The sequence below is a fragment of the Oncorhynchus masou genome, chromosome 16, assembly GCF_036934945.1.
Source record: "Oncorhynchus masou masou isolate Uvic2021 chromosome 16, UVic_Omas_1.1, whole genome shotgun sequence".
Classification (NCBI taxonomy): Eukaryota; Metazoa; Chordata; class Actinopteri; order Salmoniformes; family Salmonidae; genus Oncorhynchus; species Oncorhynchus masou.
The window spans coordinates 34,046,131-34,065,076 of NC_088227.1; the positions used below are offsets into that span (position 1 = coordinate 34,046,131).

The 18,946-nt window shown below is 42.1% G+C and overlaps 3 protein-coding genes and 1 long non-coding RNA gene across 7 annotated transcripts in view; 1 reads left to right on the forward strand and 3 right to left on the reverse strand.

Annotated features, from left to right (window-relative positions):
• The window catches only part of LOC135557867 (AN1-type zinc finger protein 3-like), a 20,447-nt gene extending 17,658 nt beyond the window's left edge, over window positions 1-2,789 (reverse strand). For 2 of the 3 annotated variants that reach the window (XM_064991559.1, XM_064991557.1), the window contains exons 1-2: window positions 2,530-2,789; window positions 2,075-2,434 (exon numbers count right to left, since the gene is read on the reverse strand). In XM_064991559.1, coding sequence (XP_064847631.1) covers window positions 2,075-2,139 — 65 coding nt within the window. In that variant the 5' untranslated portion in view covers window positions 2,140-2,434; window positions 2,530-2,789. The remainder of the gene's footprint in view (window positions 1-2,074; window positions 2,435-2,529) is intronic. The other variant, XM_064991558.1, reaches the window with a different exon arrangement.
• LOC135557870 (uncharacterized) overlaps window positions 1,037-18,946 on the forward strand; it is a 25,007-nt gene continuing 7,097 nt past the window's right edge. Inside the window, exons 1-2 of the long non-coding RNA XR_010458274.1 lie at window positions 1,037-1,292; window positions 7,294-7,397. This is a non-coding gene — a long non-coding RNA (uncharacterized LOC135557870). The remainder of the gene's footprint in view (window positions 1,293-7,293; window positions 7,398-18,946) is intronic.
• LOC135557866 (BTB/POZ domain-containing protein 9-like) lies at window positions 3,744-17,101 on the reverse strand. 2 transcript variants are annotated; one of them, XM_064991554.1, is made up of 11 exons: window positions 15,970-17,101; window positions 14,610-14,828; window positions 14,053-14,416; window positions 13,583-13,850; window positions 12,023-12,242; window positions 7,823-7,942; window positions 7,623-7,732; window positions 6,067-6,256; window positions 5,827-5,934; window positions 5,652-5,730; window positions 3,744-5,559 (listed from the first exon to the last, which is right to left on the reverse strand). In XM_064991554.1, the coding sequence occupies exons 2-11, from the start codon at window positions 14,795-14,797 to the stop codon at window positions 5,377-5,379; spliced, it is 1,830 nt and encodes a 609-aa protein (XP_064847626.1). In that variant the 5' UTR covers window positions 14,798-14,828; window positions 15,970-17,101; the 3' UTR covers window positions 3,744-5,376. The 2 variants fall into 2 exon arrangements, with proteins under 2 accessions (XP_064847626.1, XP_064847628.1); XM_064991556.1 differs by having other exon boundaries at window positions 5,431-5,559; window positions 5,652-5,750.
• The window catches only part of LOC135557868 (lactoylglutathione lyase-like), a 12,312-nt gene continuing 10,555 nt past the window's right edge, over window positions 17,190-18,946 (reverse strand). The window contains exon 6 of the mRNA XM_064991560.1: window positions 17,190-18,774. Within this exon, the coding sequence (XP_064847632.1) occupies window positions 18,683-18,774 (92 nt within the window). The 3' untranslated portion in view covers window positions 17,190-18,682. The remainder of the gene's footprint in view (window positions 18,775-18,946) is intronic.

Below are 18,946 nucleotides of genomic sequence, written 5' to 3' on the forward strand. Positions count from 1 at the left end.
ATGGATAGGCCCAACAACTACACAAGATCGTTGTGGATCAATCACATTTTTGCAATACTGTATACATTACAAGATGTTTTGGTCAGAAATAGGCTAGACAAAATCTAGGCCTATATAGAAAACCAAACATCAAAGCACAGGTTCTCTCCTCTCACAATCCTAATCATGTAGAATAAGTCCAACTCAACACATGGCAGACTAAACTCCATGACACATGCATGCAAACAAACCAAACCCCTCCATGTAATATCAAAAACATGCTCAACCCAACAAAAAAATACATCTCCCACTAAACATGCAGCATTTTCTCAGGCTTTCCTTTGAATCCCTCCCTCAATGACATTATGTTTCCAGAGGTTGGCCAATGGTTCTTCTCATTCCGGACATCTCTGACACTCACAATGCTGGGACGTTTCTGTTTAGGGCTCTGTGAACACTGTCAATATGGGAGAGGCTGGAACGAAGGTATTCAGCCCATTGTGCCCTTTGGAGGGAACGTGACCAATGCAGTGTTCCAATTGACTTAGGATAAATTTAGAACTCATCCTACCATGACCTTAACAGCAATTTACCCACGTACATCACGTGTCATTCAGCGGCACAGTGTCTAAGCCTATACCTAGAAAAGCCTCCATCATAGAAGTGAGTTCTGACCAGCCCCATGCTAGCTTAATCCTTGAATCCTTTCACTACATTGAAGACTTGTCTGCCTACCCACTTAGAGTTTACGCATTATAACCGAATGCCTCGTCTTCCTCCGGGCTTCCGCTGAGCTAACATGTTGATCAAAACATAATATCAGTCTAGAAGGGTCTGTCCAATGGACAGTGGCCATAGAAATCTATGGGCCTGTCATTATCAAAGACTGTCCTTTGCACTCAGTCACAATTTTATGCACCAGGTAAGAACTGACCAAAAACATAAAGGCGCTGCAAATTCATCCCGGATTTCTTGAAACTAGCCAACTTCTAAATGCAAAGCATATATCCTGCAGTGTTGAGATAGACGACGACCCCCCCTCCCCCCCAATGTTTAATGAGGCATAGCCTGTCATGACAGACAGTCCTAGTCAACAGCAATACTCAAACTGAACAGGATGTGTTCATGGCTCTGGCTGTAAGCAGACATACTCTAAAAAGAGATAGGTTTAACACACAAGGGAAGGGCTACAAGGAAAGAATGCCTGAGAGGCCTTCAGAGGGGAAAACTGACAAGCTTCAGACACCTCAAACCGGGTGTGGACTGCAGGAGCAGTAAACAGGCTGCCGATTGCGTCACCTGACTTGACAGATGTGAGTAATTCAGTTTGCTCACATGTAGCCTAAGCAAAGTTGCCAACAACCGGATGTTCCGGTTCAGGGATACAACCATTTTCAACCTAGCTTCCCTTTCCGCTGAAAAACAGCAGACCACTAGGCTACCTTCCATGAAGAGCCTCAGTGTGACTAGTAGAGTGCATGGGCCGAAAGAGATGGGCAGGGTTTTGGTAATAAAATTCCCCATCATTGCCCATACAGGATTGACTGCCCAGTTCAAACAAATCAACAATTTTTTATTCCTAGCATTGCCTATAATCTTTGCTTGGTCCCTCTATTTCACAAAGGAGACTGGAATGTGAGGGAGGAACGTGCTGTAACTCGATGATTGTGTTTACATTGTAATGACAGTCGGGAGAACATTGGATAAAGTGTCCAACGTTTCATCTTCAGTTAGGATATCACAGCTATATGACTGGCTACATTTCCATTTAAGGAGACAAAGCTAAACGAACTAGACCGAATAATAGCCTAGTCCACATCAGATTCTAACCAGAAAACGTAAAACATTCAAAACCACAGTTGTAAAGTCATGCTCTGGAGATTTCCCGCTTTGATAGAACTACACTCACGGACAGAGGGGAGATGTATAAAAACATTCAGATCAGTTGTGTAGCTAGCTCAGATATCAACTTATCCCCAACCCCCACCCGGTCTGCCCAACAGAACAACAATGGATTTAGTCTAGGCGACATTAATTACCATCCCCACATTAACCCATCTCCACAACAAATAATACATGATGTGCGACATCTTACCCCCAAAATCCACAGGGACACCGAGTTGGTAAAGGTTTGCTGCGCTCACTACCAGTATCCCCCATGTCTTCAATAAAATTATGGTACGCAAGGCTGGGGAGGAGACAGGGGCCTTGTCTTTGTCAAGGATCTTCAGCCAACTCAAATATATGATATCCGCTTCTATAAATAGTCCTCGGTCAATTTGGACAAAGAAGGTGGATGGCTTTGCCGACACGAGCGGCCACAGGGATCCGAATAGTCATAAACGGCTCAGTTTGGATTAATTGAGCATTCAAGTGTCCACACCGGACTCAACGCAATCAGCTGGCGCTCGGCTACTACGAATAGCCAGGGGGGGGTGTCAGTGCTTTATCCAACCTGTAACATGAACCACACAAATTCAACATTACAATAAATAGTTCCGACAATCTCAATATTATCACACGTATTCGACACAGCGTATAAACAGTTACCTCGTTATCATTCCACTATGGTACACCGTGTGCTGCGTCCCTCTCCGTGGGACCACCCTATTTATCTTGCCTGTGGGGGCAGTCTGGCCTCAAAGACGATACGTATTATACAGCGGGCCGACATGTACAAAGTAATCAGATCAGGAAACTACGGGTACCTGACCCTCATTATGGCTCACATTTAGAATAAACCGTGCACTGTGCCCTATCAATAGAATCAAAATGGCGTGCTTTGAACACAATCCCCAGTGTTTCAGATTTCTGCGAAACGAGGGCAATGAACTATATAGGAACCAACTGGGACGAGAGGCATTATGGTCGAAAATAAAAGGGGGGGATGTGGGTGAGATAACGAATGTATGCTCGCCGACACAGAAGCAACTATTTAGATGTATGCATTTATACACATGTAATATAAAACAGTTTATTTATTTCATGGTTTAAATTGAACAATAAGTATTACAAAGTGCGATATTTAATATGTCCCAACCCCCTTGGTCTGTTTGGGACAACCCAAAACATCGATCAGCTTTGAAGCAGGAGGATCACAAAATCCATTCCACATCAGAGTAGTAATTACACAACACATATTATTCGAAGTATATAAAAAAAAATATTGTAAAAGTTGTAATTGCAGTGCCTGAAATGCATTCTTCAGAGAAAGTGTTGGAATCTATTCCCTCCAATGACGTGTGTATATATAAATACGGGATGGGAAACTAGTCCTCTGGGCCGATTTGCGACACACTTTTACCCCCAGGTAACACACCGGACTCCAATAATCAATTAATCATGGTCTTCAGTTTAGAACATACTTAGTTTAATCAGGTGTGTTGGCAATAAGGCTGGAGAACATGTGTGACACCAATCAAGCCCCAGAGAACTGGCATTTCCCATCCCTGATATAAATCATTTATTCCCTCCCAGTTGTAGTCTAACTCAGTGGTTTCAAACCTCTCCTTGGGGACCCCAGCCTTTTCATGCGTTCGATCTATTCCACAGCTAACACAACTGATTCAATTTGTCACCTCATCATCATGCTCTTGACTAGGTCAATCAGGTGAGCTAGTTCAGGTCTGCAAACTAAATTGTGAAACCTCTTGGGGTCCCTGAGGAGAGGTTTGAGAAACACTGGTCTAACTCCTCCCTCAAGAGAGTTGGACAGCTTTCTGATAATATTAGTGTCGTGTAAAACATGTCAAAATACAAAGACATCCATGAGTCATGATGACAAGTTTAATACAGCATTGTTTAAAAGCTTGATTGCCAGCTGGTAGGGTGTCATGATGGATGTCCAAGGCTGCATTCAACACCTGTATTAATCAGCAATGTCAAAAACATTTGGTCTTTCAAGTTTGAGGGTTGCTAACGCTAAGTACTGCAAAATAAGTCGTAGGACACAATGCCGTTTCCATACATTTCAGCCACTACATTTCCCATACACAATATTTGAAAAAAAAAGTTCTTGGTGCCCACTAGAGTAGTGCAAACTTTGACTTTACAAATCAATCACCATTATTTGAACAGTGAAACATTGAGACCTTTCTGCTGAATCTCTATTAACATCTACAAAAGAGACCTCTTTTGAAAAGAAATACCACTGTATGGTAATGGCAGTGATATAGAATAACACACAAGCAACCGACAGTAATGACGTTATTATACTAAGAAAATACAACAAAATGCAATCAAAACTATTCAGGAACGAGAATGGAAAATATAGATATGAGAAAGGTAATCTGCTTTCTACTAACAGTAATTTACTTTAAGTCAATGTTCATCCCTTGTGCAATAGCAGCAATGTGAAAATATCAAAAAGATTGGTCAAATCTACACGAAAGCTACCAAAATAGCAAAGGAGATGGAAGAGGAAAGAGCCATATTAAGAGCCAGGAAACTAAAGAGGGAAAATGTGAGGGAGGATAGGAAGCATAGCATTGATAAATCGTTGAGCCAAAATAAAACTACACAAACAAAATCATTGACAAGTGAGAGGTAAACACAAGCAGCAATTGAAATGTTAATCAAAAGGTCAGGATAATAAATTGACAAAAACAAATCCATTCATGGAAATAGCTATTACCAGCACTCTACAGTTTTCCTGTGTTAGTAGACCTAACCAACTTTCTTACAGTAAATATGGGAAACAATAAAGTGACAAATATAGTTACTCTGCAAATAAACCATAAATATTGCTTAGGAATATACCAAACAATTTGAACCAAGACATTGAAGTGCTGCTCAGCCATACTACTGTAAGCCAAGACAGTAATAGTCTTTTAGCCCAAGGGGGGTGAAGCGAATGAATTTGGCAAATAAAAACCATATAGATAAACATGATAATTCTAGTTAACCAACAAGTGCAAATAAACTACTTAAAAAGCATAGAAATTATGACAAATCTAAAAACTTGTTCCAATTGTGATTGTTTTTCTTCTCATTTAAAAAAATGAACAATGTGATATTATTGCCAACATCACTGCTGTATTCCATTGGTTAATCTTTGGACAAGCAGTACTGCTTACACCTCCACTGTCTGGATAGCACCTGGCCCATAGGCTTTGAAATGTTCTAATTGAGTTCCCTTAAACTGGCTGCAAAATTTTAGCCAATATCTTCATGGAAAATGCATGGACAAATTTACTCCATAGCCTTTTTTCCCCCAACATTGCCTATAATTTCAGACAGGGAGGACTGTATGAGCGCCCTAAAAACATGTTCATCATTGCAATAGAAGCCAATCTTTTATCAAAATGGATAGTATGCTTAGCAGCATTTTAGCAGTGCATCTTGTGTGATAGATAAATGTTGTGCAAAATGGTGGCCTTGAGGGTTTCTCCTTTTCTCTCAGAGGTGGGGTTGTGAGGATGTGGAGGATGAGGAGGGCAGGGAGGGGAGCAGGCTGTGGGTACGGGAGGGCCGAACAGGTCTGGGGTTCTGGGATGTGGAACTGGACTCCTGCCCAGGACTGCCCTCTTTCACCTCCGCGTCAGACTGGGCCGGACACTCAAAGTGGACACAATGGAACACCTGAAAAACAAAGCCAAACAGAGAATGAGGAAAGGCTATAAACACAAAAATGACGGCAGATAAAAAAAATGGCATATTCGCAATCCTCTCACCTCGTTTGCGGAGTTGTGAGTTCCTACAATGCGGATAAAAGAGGCAGGCTGCTTGTCGAATTTGAGTGTCTGCCACGACCTGTTGGAAGAAAAACAATACTTAAAAGATCTCAAATGGACAGATTTGTACAAAGATTATCTGAAGAGTATGGGAAAGGGAGACTGGGAGTCTTACCGACATGGCACCTTGGTGCGGTCCACCACCTTTGTCCACTCCTGCTGATTGGTGGAGACCTCAATGTAGTAACTGTAGGATCGCTCATCACAGTCCCACAGTAGTAGTCTGTCCAGATGGAAGAAAACAAAACAAAAAATGTATCAACTGTGCAGACAGATACAAAAACTCAGCAACAGTTAAAACGCACACACACAAACACACAAATAAAAACACGTGTACGTACACACACACACACACCTTAAGGAGCCTATAGAGTAAGGCTGAGCCAGTTGGATGACGATGGCCCCAGAGCCCAGCTGGTGACAGGTGTAGCCAGAGTCCCAGTCGTAGTTGCGGGTGTCCCCGTTGAGCAGGGCGTTTCTGCTCCGACTCACCCCCTCGATGACACTGGAACAGGCCGCGATGGTAGCCACGTTCTCATTGGGGACTGCAGACATGAAAGTGATGGGAGAGAAAGAGAAAATTGGGCGAGAGGAGTTTTGAAATATTTATTTGTTAAATTATAGCATATTTAAATATGTATAAATGTAGTCTAAAATGTTGATCAAAGTATTTTCTAAATCATATACAGTGCATTCATTCAGTATTCAGACCCCCTGACTTTCTCACTTGGTTACGTTATTCTTATTCTAAAATGGATTCATTACCCCCCCCCCCCCCAGTCTACACACAATGCCCTGTAATGACAAAGCAAAAAACAAATTTAGAAATTTCAGCAAATTTATTTATTTAAAAAAAAAATGAATATTCAGACACTTTACTCAGTACTTTGGGTTCCGTGTTAGGCTCTGTCCCCGAAGCCACTCCTGCGTTGTCTTGGCTGTGTACTTAGGGTTGTTGTCCTGTTGGAAGGTGAACCTTCGCCCCAGTCTTACATCCTGAGCAGGTTTTCATAAAGGATCTTGCTCTACTTTGCTCCATTCATCTTTACCTCAATCCTAACTAGTCTTCCAGTCAATGTCGCTGAAAAACATCCCCACAGCATGATGCTGCCACCACCATGCTTCACCGTAGTGATGGTGCCAGGTTTGTGCGGTCTTGTGCCTTTCACTGAGGAGTGGCTTCCATCTGGCCACTCTACCATAGAGGTCAGATTGGTGGAGTGCTGCAGAGATGGTTATACCATCTCCACAGAGAAACTCTGGAGCTCTGTCAGAGTGACCATCGGGTTCTTGGTCACCTCCCGGACCAAGGCCCTTCTCCCCGGACTGCTCAGTTTGGCCGGGCGGCCAGCTCTAGGAAGAGTCTTAGTGGTTCCAAACTTCTTCCATTTAAGAATGATGGAGGCCACTGTGTCCTTGGGGACCTTCAATTGCCTCAACAATCCTGTCTTGGAGCTCTACAGACAATTCCTTCAACCTCATGGCTTGGTTGTTGTTCTGACATGCACTGTCAACTGTGGGACCTTATACATACAGGTGTGTGCCTTTCCAAATCATGTTTAATCAATTGAATTTGCCACAGGTGTACTCCAATCAAGTTGAAGAAACATCTCAAGGATGATCAATGGAAACAAGATGCACCTGAGCTCAATCTCGCCTCTTATAGCAAAGGGTCTGAATCCTTAAGTAAGTAAGTGATCTGTTTTTTATTTATAAATTTGCAAAAGTAAAAGCCTTTCATTGCTTTGTCATTATGGGGTATTGTGTGTTGATTGCTTGAGGATTTTTATTCATTTAATCCATTTTAGAATAAGCCTGTAACGTAACAAAATGTACAAAAAGTCAAGGGGTCTGAATACTTTCTGAAGGCACTGTATAACACTGGTATCCTGGATGATATTCTTGCCTTACCGAGAAGACCTTTTTCCAGAGTGAATGAGCGGTGTGTGAACATACACTCCAAACTCACTAGATGGAAGACCTTGTTGACAGTGTTATGCGTCCCTACAATGCGCACATACCTGGGACACAAGGACACAATCATGCCTATGTTGTGGAGCCAAAAGTCAAAATTGGTGCCAACCATAAGAAAACCATAGGTAAAGATTTACCTGGCCACACGTGGTGTAAAGAAGAGGTTCTGCCAAGAGCGACACAGATACTTGGAATGGTCTACAACACGCATCCAATCCAGCTCATCCATGGACACTTCAATATAGTAAGAATAAGACCTGCTCAAATACAGAGAGAGGGTGATGGGCCATACATATCGCAGTGACCAAAGGGCAATTCCACAGTAACAGAGTGATTCTAGGACTCAGATTTTTCACCAAACAGTGCAGATGCAAAGTTTGGTAACAGAAGGACGGCACAAAAAGTACAAACCATCATTCCGTTACCAAACATTGCGTCTGCACTGTTCTTCAAGTCGATGTGTTTTTGTAAAATTTTCTGTGGAGATTATTAAAAGTAGTCATTATGCAAAGTATTGTATGATTTGTTAAACTTCATATTTTATATTTATATTTTACATTTTAGTTATTTAGCAGATGCTCTTTTCCATTTCATACTTTTCCTGTTTGACATACAGCATCACTCTGTTAACGAGGAATTGCCCCAAAGCAATGTTAAAGAGTATCTCTATCTTTATGACAGTAATGTGATATCTCTCGTTCTCACACACAAGCACAGAATACAAAGAGACACGTGCACACGCAATTCAGACGCAAACAGAATGCACACACTCCCACTGACAAATAAAACTATTAGTTGCTGACTTCTAGAACAGGACCAGCAGAGACTGAGACCCACTGAGGATGCCGCGGTAGTTGAGGTCTACGCCGCGGCTCTCTGAGCCTAGTGGCCTGTTCTCCTGGTCCTGCTACAGCCTGGTGGTCTACCGTTCATCACTCTGTTAACGTGGAATTGCCCCAAAGCAATGTTGAAGAGTATCTCTATTAGAGGTCGACCGATTAATTAGGGCCGATTTCAAGTTTACATAACAAATGGAAATCGGTATTTTCGGGTGCCAATTTGCCGATTATAATTTTTTTTTTTACACCTTTATTTAATCTTTATTTAGCTTGGCAAGTCAGTTAAGAACACATTCTTATTTCCAATGACAGCCTAGAAACGGTGGGTTAACTATCTCGTTCAGGGGCAGAACGACAGATTTTCACCTTGTCGGCTCAGGGGATCCAATCTTGCAACCTTACAGTTAACTAGTCCAACGCAATAACGACCTGCCTCTCTCTTGTTCCACTCCACAAGGAGACTGCCTGTTACGCAAATGCAGTAAGCCAAGGTAAGTTGCTAGCTAGCATTGAACTTATCTTATCAAAAACAATCAATCATAATCACTAGTTAACTACACGTGGTTGATGATATTAATAGATATTATCTAGCGTGTCCTGCGTTGCATATAATCTGACTGAGCATACAAGTGGGGCGGCAGGGTAGTCTAGTGGTTAGAGCGTTGGGCTAGTAAACAGAATGTTGCAAGTTCAAATCCACGAGCTGACAAGGTACATATCTGTCGTTCGGCCCCTGAACAGGCAGTTAACCCACTGTTCCTAGGCCGTCATTAAAAATAAGAATTTGTTCTAAACTGACTTGCCTTGTTAAATAAAAATAAAAAAGTATCTGACTGAGCAGAAGCAGGCGCATAAACATTTATTCAAACAGCACTTTTGTGCGTTTTGCCAGCAGCTCTTCGTTGTGCGTCAAGCATTGCACTGTTTATAACTTCAAGCCTATCAACTCCCGAGATGAGGCTGGTGTAACTGAAGTGAAATGGATGGCTTTTTAGCACGTGCTAATAGCGTTTCAAACTTCACTCGCTCTGAGCCTTGGGGTGGTTGTTTCCCTTGCTCTGCATGGGTAACCCTGCTTCGATGTGGTGGCTGTTGTCGTTGTGTTGCTGGTTCGAGTCCAGGGAGGAGCGAGGAGAGGGACGGAAGCTATACTGTTACACTGGCAATACTAAAGTGACTATAAGAACATCCAAAAGTCAACGGTTAATTAAATACAAATGGTGTAGAGGGAAATAGTCCTATAAATCCTATAATAACTACAACCTAAAACTTCTTAACAGGGAATATTGAAGACTCATGTTAAAAGGAACCACCAGTTTTCATACAGTGGGGCAAAAAAGTATTTAGTCATCCACCAATTGTGCAAGTTCTCCCACTTAAAAAGATGAGGCCTGTAATTTTCATCATAGGTACACTTCAACTATGACAGACAAAATGAGGGGGAAAAAAAATCCAGAAAATTACATTTAAATGAATTTATTTGGAAATTATGGTGGAAAATATGTATTTGGTCAATAACAAAAGTTTCTCAATATTTTGTTATTTACCCTTTGTTGGCAATGACAGAGGTCAAATGTTTTCTGTAAGTCTTCACAAGGTTCACACACACGGTTGCTGGTATTTTGGCCCATTCCTCCATGCAGATCTCCTCTAGACAGTGATGTTTTGGGGCTGTTGCTGGGCAACACAGACTTTCAACTCCCTCCAAAGATTTTCTATGGGGTTGAGATCTGGAGACTGGCTAGGGCACTCCAGGACCTTGAAATGCTTCTTACGAAGCCATTCCTTCGTTGCCCGGGCGGTGTGTTTGGGATCATTGTCATGCTGAAAGACCCAGCCACGTTTCATCTTCAATGCCCATGCTGATGGAAGGAGGTTTTCACTCAAAATCTCACGATACATGGCCCCATTCATTCTTTCCTTTACACGGATCAGTCGTCCTGGTCCCTTTGCAGAAAAACAGCCCCAAAGCATGATGTTTCCAACCCCATGCGTCACATTAGGTATGGTGTTCTTTGGATGCAACTCAGCATTCTTTGTTCTCCAAAGACGACGAGTTGAGTTTTTACCAAAAAGTTCAATTTTGGTTTCATCTGACCATATGACATTCTCCCAATCTTCTTCTGGATCATCCAAATGCTCTCTAGCAAACTTTAGACGGGCCTGGACATGTACTGGCTTAAGCAGAGGGACACGTCTGGCACTGCAGGATTTGATTCCCTGGTGGCGTAGTGTGTTACTGATGGTAGGCTTTGTTACTTCGGTTCCAACTCTCTGCAGGTCATTCACTAGGTCCCCCCGTGTGGTTCTGGGATTTTTGCTCACCGTTCTTGTGATCATTATGACCCCATGGGGTGAGATCTTGCGTGGAGCCCCAGATCGAGGGAGATTATCAGTGGTCTTGTATGTCTTCCATTTCCTAATAATGGCTCCCACACAGTTGATTTCTTCAAACCAAGCTGTTTGTCTATTGCAGATTCCGTCTTCCCAGCCTGGTGCAGGTCTACAATTTTGTTTCTGGTGTCCTTTGACAGCTCTTTGGTCTTGGCCATAGTGGAGTTTGGAGTGTGACTGTTTGAGGTTGTGGACAGGTGTCTTTTATACTGATAACAAGTTCAAACAGGTGCCATTAATACAGGTAACGAGTGAAGGAAAGAGGAGCCTCTTAAAGAAGAAGTTATAAGTCTGTGAGAGCCAGAAATCTTGCTTGTTTGTAGGTGACCAAATACTTATTTTCCACCATAATTTGCAAATAAATTCATTAAAAATCCTACAATGTGATTTTCTGTTTTTTTTTCTCATTTTGTCTGTCATAGTTGAAGTGTACCTATGATGAAAATTACAGGCCTCTCAACTTTAAGTGGGAGAACTTGCACAATTGGTGGCTGACTAAATACTTTTTTGCCCCACTGTATGTTCTCATGTTCTGAGCAAGGAACTGAAACGTTAGCTTTCTTACAAAGCACATATTTAACTTTTACTTTCTTCTCCAACACTTTGTTTTTGCATTATTTAAATCAAATTGAACAGGTTTCATTTTTTACTTGAGGCTAAATTGATTTTATTGATGTATTATATTAAGTTAAAATAAGTGTTCATTCAGTATTGTTGTAATTGTCATTATTACAAATACAAAAAAAATGTAAAAAGTTTCATTTTTTTTTATTTTTTATTAATCGGTATCGGCTTTTTTGGTCCTCCAATAATCGGTATCGGCGTTGAAAAATCATAATCGGTCGACCTCTAATCTCTATCTTTATGACAGTAATGTGATATGAACATTACTTCAATATATAAAACACTATGACAACATTGCTCATCAGTTGAGCGAAACCTTCAGAGAGAAAGGAATGTGCGTGATTGATTACAAGGCAGTAAAACTGATCAAAATCACTGATCTGTAAATCACCTCGCATCCCAAATAACTTCCTTCATAAAGATAAGCGATTGTGCTTTGCTCAAACGGATCCCCTAAAACACACGGGATGTCTCTCTCACCGGCTGTCTCTGTCCCAGAGCAGGATGCGGATATGGTTGAGGATGTAGGCTTGGCCCAGCTTAATCTGGAGGCCAGCGCAGCCGTCCTCCTCTATGGGGTGTCTTGAAAAGCCGTGGTCCAAGTCGTAGTTCTGGGTGTCTCCGTCCAGCAGCGCTGACTTCAGCTCTCCCTTCACCACCTGGGCCCCGTACTTCATAGTGGCAATATTCTCTTCTGGGACTGTAACACAAAATGCATCACATTGAATACATACAGTTGAAGTCAGAAGTTTACATACACCTTAGCCAAATACATTTAAACTCAGTTTTTCACAATTCCTGACAGAGCTGGTGTAACTGAGTTGTAGGCCTCCTTGCTTGCACAAGCCTTTTCAGTTCTGCTCACAAATACTCTATTGGATTGAGGTCAGGGCTTACCTTGACTTTGTTGTCCTTAAGTAATTTTACCACAACTTTGGAAGTATGCTTGGGGTCATTGTCCATTTGGAAGACCCATTGTGACCAAACTTTAACTTCCTGACTGATTTCTTGAGACTTTGCTTCAATATATCCACATAATTTTCCATCCTCATGATGCCATCTATTTTGTGAAGTGCACCAGTCCCTCCTGCAGCAAAGCCCCCCCACAACATGATGCTGCCACCCCTGTGCTTCACGGTTGGGATGGTGTTCTTCGGGTTACAAGCCTCCCCCTTTTCCCTCCAAACATAACGATGGTCATTATGGCCAAACAGATCTATTTTTGTTTCATCAGACCAGAGAACATTTCTTCAAAAAGTACGATCTTTGTCCCCATGTGCAGTTGAAAACCGTAGTCTGGAATTTTATGGCGGTTATGGAGCAGTGGCTTCTTCCTTGCTGAGCGGCCTTTCAGGTTATGGCGATATAGGACTCGTTTTACTGTGGATAAAAATATTTTTGTACCCGTTTCCTACAGCATCTTCACAAGGTCCTTTGCTCTTGTTCTGGGATTGATTTGCACTTTATGCAAAAAGTACATTCATCTCTAGGAGACAGAACGAGTCTCCTTCCTGAGCGGTATGACGGCTGCGTGGTCCCATGGTGTTTATACTTGCGTACTATTGTTTGTACAGATGAACGTGGTACCGTCAGGCGTTTTTAAATTGCTCCCAAGCATGAACCAGGTTTTGGCTGATTTCTTGATTTTCCCATGATGTCAAGCAAAGAGGCACTGAGTTTGAAGGTAGGCCTTGAAATACATCCACAGGTCCCCCCCCCCCCAAATGACTCGAATGATGTCAATTATCAGAAAAGCCATAACATCATTTTCTGGAATTTTCTAAGCTGTTTAAAAGGTACAGTCAACTTACTGTATGTAAACTTCTGACCCACTCGAATTACAGTGAATTATAAATTAACCGACTTGCAAAAACTATAGTTTGTTAACAAGAAATTTGCGGAGTGGTTGAAAAACTAGTTTTAATGACTCCAACCTAAATCTATTTAAACTTCCGACTTCAACTGGGTCTCTCTCACACACACACACAAAACTATTAGTTGCTGACTACGAGAACAGGACCAGCAGAGACTGAGACCCACTGAGGATGCCGCGGTAGTTGAGGTCCATGTCGCGGCTCTCTGAGCGCATCTTGATGGCGTCCAGCAGGTCGTCTGGGCTGAGAAGCCCCGAGGGACGCACCACGTTTAGCATCTCCATCAGACTCATGAGCGGCAGCCGCACGGCCGACATCACTTCCTGCGTGGCGCCACCCTCGGCGTTCTGCCGGCACCAGCGACACAGCGCCTGGAAGATCTCCTTCTCGCTCGCTGCAAACGAGTCCCTCCGTACCACAGTCAGCAGAGCAGTCTGCACAGAGAGGATAGAAGTAGATTCAGTTAAGACTACTTCTTTTGATTCAGTCATCTGGGTTTTGTTCATTGGGGCACACAATGAAAATCTTTGAAAACATTCTGCAAATAATTTTTTATAGCAAGTCCAGGTAGTCCCTTTCCTGTTTCGATCCATGTTCTTCTATTAGATTTTAATGAACGTGAACCTTCCTACTCACCTTGGACAACGTGAGGAAGCTGTCCGAGGCCAGGACTTCCGGGGCATGCCGATCCATGTAGGCGCAGCATGCTTCACTGAGCACACCCAGAGAGTACAGGCTGGCCACGTCAAACACCAAACACACGTTGTGCGTGTGCAGGATGGTGCGCAGGAACTCAGAGGTGGAGTCCTCTAGTGGCTGGAGGCCATAGCGGTGGGCCAGACCCAGGAAGTCCAGCAGTACCTCCTCGCGGGCTGAGCTGAGGCTAGCCCGGCCCGTGTAAAGGTAGTGGAGGAGCATGGAGAAAGCCTCGGCTCGGGTCTCCTCCAGTGTCACCTCCGCCTGCGGCTGGGACTCCTTCATCCCTCCATACAGCAGAGCTCTGGGGAAAAGGTTGTTAGACATTTCACACACTGTTACCTAGTCTTCATTGTACACTATTACCTAAAATAACTTTAAGGTTATATTTAATCGCCAACTGTCCGACAGAGCCAGTCATCTGTCATTTCATGGGAAGCCAAAGACCTCATGCATTGCAAATAAGAACAAGAAAAAAAGCATTCAAACAGGTGTACCTGAAGTAGTGACATCGTGCTGCCAAAATGACCCTATGGGCGGGGAAGCGTTTCTCCTCCACAACGAAGGTGACATCACTGTACTCTTCACCTGGAACCAAGGCGCCCAGCTGCTCTGACAGCAGGTGGATGTGGTCAATCTCTGACACAGAGGCCAGTGGACGCAAAGGATGGCTGTTGTTACTCATTGTGATTGGACTGGAGGTGTCTCACTAACATCTGACACAAGAAGAGAAGAAAACATAGTTTGACAACCTGGGGTGTATTCATTACGCTTCTGTTGCAAAACATTTTGCAACAGAAACAGTTTACTCCAAAATGTGGAAAACGCAAACAATAGTTTCTATTTGACAAATCCAAACCCTCCCATAGAGAATGAGTTTCAAGTGACCAAAAGGCAGTTTTATCACGGGCAGCACCATTGAGGACTTTCACCATGTTTAAGTAGTCAACTGGTGGCCTGGAATTTTCTATGGGTTAAGGAAGGATCACATGATTCCATCGGGTCATCAGCCAATTGAATCATACTTGTGTGCAAACATTCCATAACTGCAGGTGGCGAACCTTGGACATAACTAGCTGTGTAACGTTATCTACTGTGTAATGCAAAGATGATATTGTCCATTTAATAGGTAGTTAGATAATTAAGTAATAAGGTACATGGCCTATATGCTACGGCTAAGGGCTGTTCTTACCCACGACGCACCTCCCTGGATACAGCCCTTACCGTTGGACATTGGCCATATTTCCACCACAACCCCCCGAGGATGCTTCATAGCTATTAATAAACTGGTTACCAACGTAATTATACCAGTAAGTATTAGTTTTTTCTGTTCAGGGTAGCCGAGTGGATAGAGTGTTGGGCTAGTAACCGGAAGGTTGCAAGTTCAAATCCCCGAGCTGACAAGGTACAAATCTGTCGTTCTACCCCCGAACAGGTAGTTAACCCACTGTTCCTAGGCCGTCATTGAAAATAAGAATTTGTTCTTAACTGACTTGCCTAGTTAAATACAGTTAAAATTAAATTAAAATTGGGGCGCAGGTTAGAGCGTTGGGCTAGTAACAGAAAGATTGCATGATCAAATCACCGAGCTGACAAGGTAAAAATCTGTCGTTCTGCCCCTGAACTAGGCAGTCATAGAAAATAATACTTTGTTCACAACTGATTTGCCAAGTCAAATAAATTGTATAAAGTCTGATATACCACGGCTTTCAGCCAATACGCATTCAGGGCTCGAACCACATGGTTTATAACCATACATAGATTACACCAATAATCTAGCGAATCAATCAAAACCGTGAGATAGCTGTATGACGCAGTCAAAGACACAAACGCTGGGTTTCACTTTGTGTGACATACCAGCACAATAAGCGAAGCTTGTTCTCCCTTTCACGATAACTATTTCCTGAAGTTACTTCCCCTTTATTCAATCAAAATCGTGGGAATTAATGGCAAGTTTGCGTAAAAATAATAATAATTTGCAATCGGACTGAAAAAAATCCACCATCACAAACACAAATGGATTGGGTCACAACCCGGATGTTGTTTGGGTGGGAAAAACGGTAATGTCCAAAGGAAAAACAGCGCCCCTTGTGTATAGGAATTGGACAAACCGTGTACATGCAGGTGGTGAATCTGACACTTGCAAAAATGATCAACAATTTTCAAATGTATTTTAATCCAACAATACAATAGTTTTAAAACTGTACCACGAGAACAAATTCCTGTAAATCTATACAAGAACAGCAGTGCGGCTTGGCAGGGTCATGTTTGGAGGACGCATGGCTCTCGACCAGCGATGGGACAAAACTGTAACTACCAATTGGGTATCACGAAAAAGGGGTTAAAAGTACAATAAATATAGATACACTACCGTTTAAAAGTTTGGGGTCACTTAGAAATGTCCTTGTTTTTTAAAGAAAAGCATATTTTTTGTCCATTAAAATAACATCAAATTGATCAGAAATACAGTGTAGACATTGTTAATGTTGTAAATGACTATTGTCGCTGGAAACAGCAGATCAGATTTTTTTGTGGAATATCTACATAGGTGTACAGAGGCCCATTATCAGCAACCATCACTCCTGTGTTCCAATGGCACGTTGTGTTAGCTAATCCAAGTTTCTCATTTTGCTTTATCTTGGCCAGGTCGCAGTTGCAAATGAGAACTTGTTCTCAACTAGCCTACCTGGTTAAATAAAGGTGAAATAAAAAATAAAAAAATAAAATTTTAAAAGGCTAATTGATCATTAGAAAACCCTTTTTGCAATTATGTTAGCACCGTTAGACTAGTTGAGTATCTGGAGCATCAGCATTTGCGGGTTCGATTACAGGCTCAAAATGGCCAGAAACAAATAACTTTCTTCTGAAACTTGTCAGTCTATTCTTGTTCTGAGAAATGAAGGCTATTCCATGTGAGAAATTGCCAAGAAACTGAAGATCTTGTACAACGCTGTGTACTACTCCCTTCACAGAACAGTGCAAACTGGCTCTAACCAGAATAGAAAGAGGAGTGGGAGGCTCCGGTGCACAACTGAGCAAAAGGACAAGTACATTAGTGTCTAGTTTGAGAAACAGACGCCTCACAAGTCCTCAGCTGGCAGCTTCATTAAATAGTACCCGCAAGACACCAGTCTCAATGTCAACAGTGAAGAGGCGACTCCGGGAGTTCCTCTGTCCAGTGTCTGTGTTCTTTAGCCCATCTTAATATTTTATTTTTATTGGCCAGTCTGAGATATGGGTTTTTCTTTGCAACTCTGCCTAGAAGGCCAGCATCACGGAGTCGCCAATTCACTGGAACACAGGAGTGATGTTTGCTGATAATGGGCCTCTGTGTAGATATTCCATAAAACATCTGCCGTTTCCAGCTACTGTCACGTCCTGACCTTAGTTCCTTTTTCATGTCCGGTTTGGTCAGGGCGTGAGTTGGGGTGGGCATTCTGTTTTGTTCTATGTTTTGTACTTCTATGTGCTTGGCCTGGTATGGTTCCCAATCAGAGGCAGCTGTCTCTGATTGAGAACCATACTTAGGTCGCCTGTTCCCACCTGTGTTTGTGGGTAGTTGTTTTCTGTTTTGTGTTGTTTCACCTGAAAGGACTGTTTTGTTTCTTACATTCTAGTTATTATTTTTGTTTCCTCTTCTGTTATATTAAAATATTAACATGGACACTTACCACGCTGCGTGTTGGTCCGATCTTGACTACTCTTCATAAGATGAAGAGGATCGTTACAGCTACAATAGTCATTTACAACATTAACAATGTCTACACTGTATTTCTGATCAATTTGATGTTATTTTAATGGACAAATGTGTTTTTCTTTCAAAAACAAGGACATTTCTAAGTGACCCCAAACATTTGAACGGTAGTGTGTATATATATATATATATATATATATGACCTACTGACGCTATGGTTACTTCTTTCAGCAGCTATGGTTGTCTGCCAGCCTTATTTTCCACAGTCACTCATATTTTACTGAGGAAATGGTGCTGACGAGACAACTTTGGTTATCTGTTTGTGTAAATCCAAGGGGATTACTGCTCCAAATTCTAATGTTCAGCCAAATAAATAGGCTGAGTGGTCTCGTTGGCTAAACCTTTATAATTTGAATAGAAAGACAGAGGAATTGAAAATAGGAGGATGATCCACATCTGTTTATTGCAAATATGTTGACCAGGCTGGGATAATATCAATCTCAGTCAGACCACATTAGGAGCAGTTATTTACCCTGGTCATCTTCATTGGCAGTTTGTCCCATCCAAACATCTCAAATCAAATGTTATTGGTCACGTACACATTTTTACCAGATGTTATTGCGTTTGTTGCAAAATGCTTGTGTTCCTAGCTCCAACAGTGTTGTCTCTTTATATTACGGCTATCCCATCTTTTGTCTTGAGTGTCCATAGTACCACGGGAACCTGCATATGATCCCAATCGTAAGCAAAAACTCCATCTTCACTTCTTAATTTCCTCACATAACCCCCTTTGTTACCTTATTCAGTTTCCCTCTTATTTTTATATCACCTCCTTTTTCCGAACCCAGTCAGTTTGTGCTGGCCCAGTTTGCCTCCCTATGATGTTAAGGAGAACATGTTGTTTGGGCTCAAAATCTCAATCCAGTATCCATCAGGATCCTGTATGAAGGCCACTCCCTTCATTTTACCTGTGTGGAAAAATACAATAGAATGTTACATTTACAAATTGAGAAAATACAAATGAAACAGCCTGATAAAGATGACTAGTCAACTGTAATATACTCTATACACAAATGTTTTTCTCAGAGATCCTAAACATAAACACAAAATAATGTGAGAGGGAAAAGAAGAGGGAAAAAA

Coding starts and splice junctions, on each gene's coding strand:
- LOC135557866 (XM_064991554.1), bottom strand. CDS start 14,797: ATGAGTAACAACAGCCATCCTTTGCGTCCACTGGCCTCTGTGTCAGAG. Junction 14,417..14,609: donor GCACGATGTCACTACTTCAG/GTACACCTGTTT, acceptor CCTTTTCCCCAG/AGCTCTGCTGTATGGAGGGA. Junction 5,731..5,826: donor CGCACCAAGGTGCCATGTCG/GTAAGACTCCCA, acceptor TTCTTCCAACAG/GTCGTGGCAGACACTCAAAT.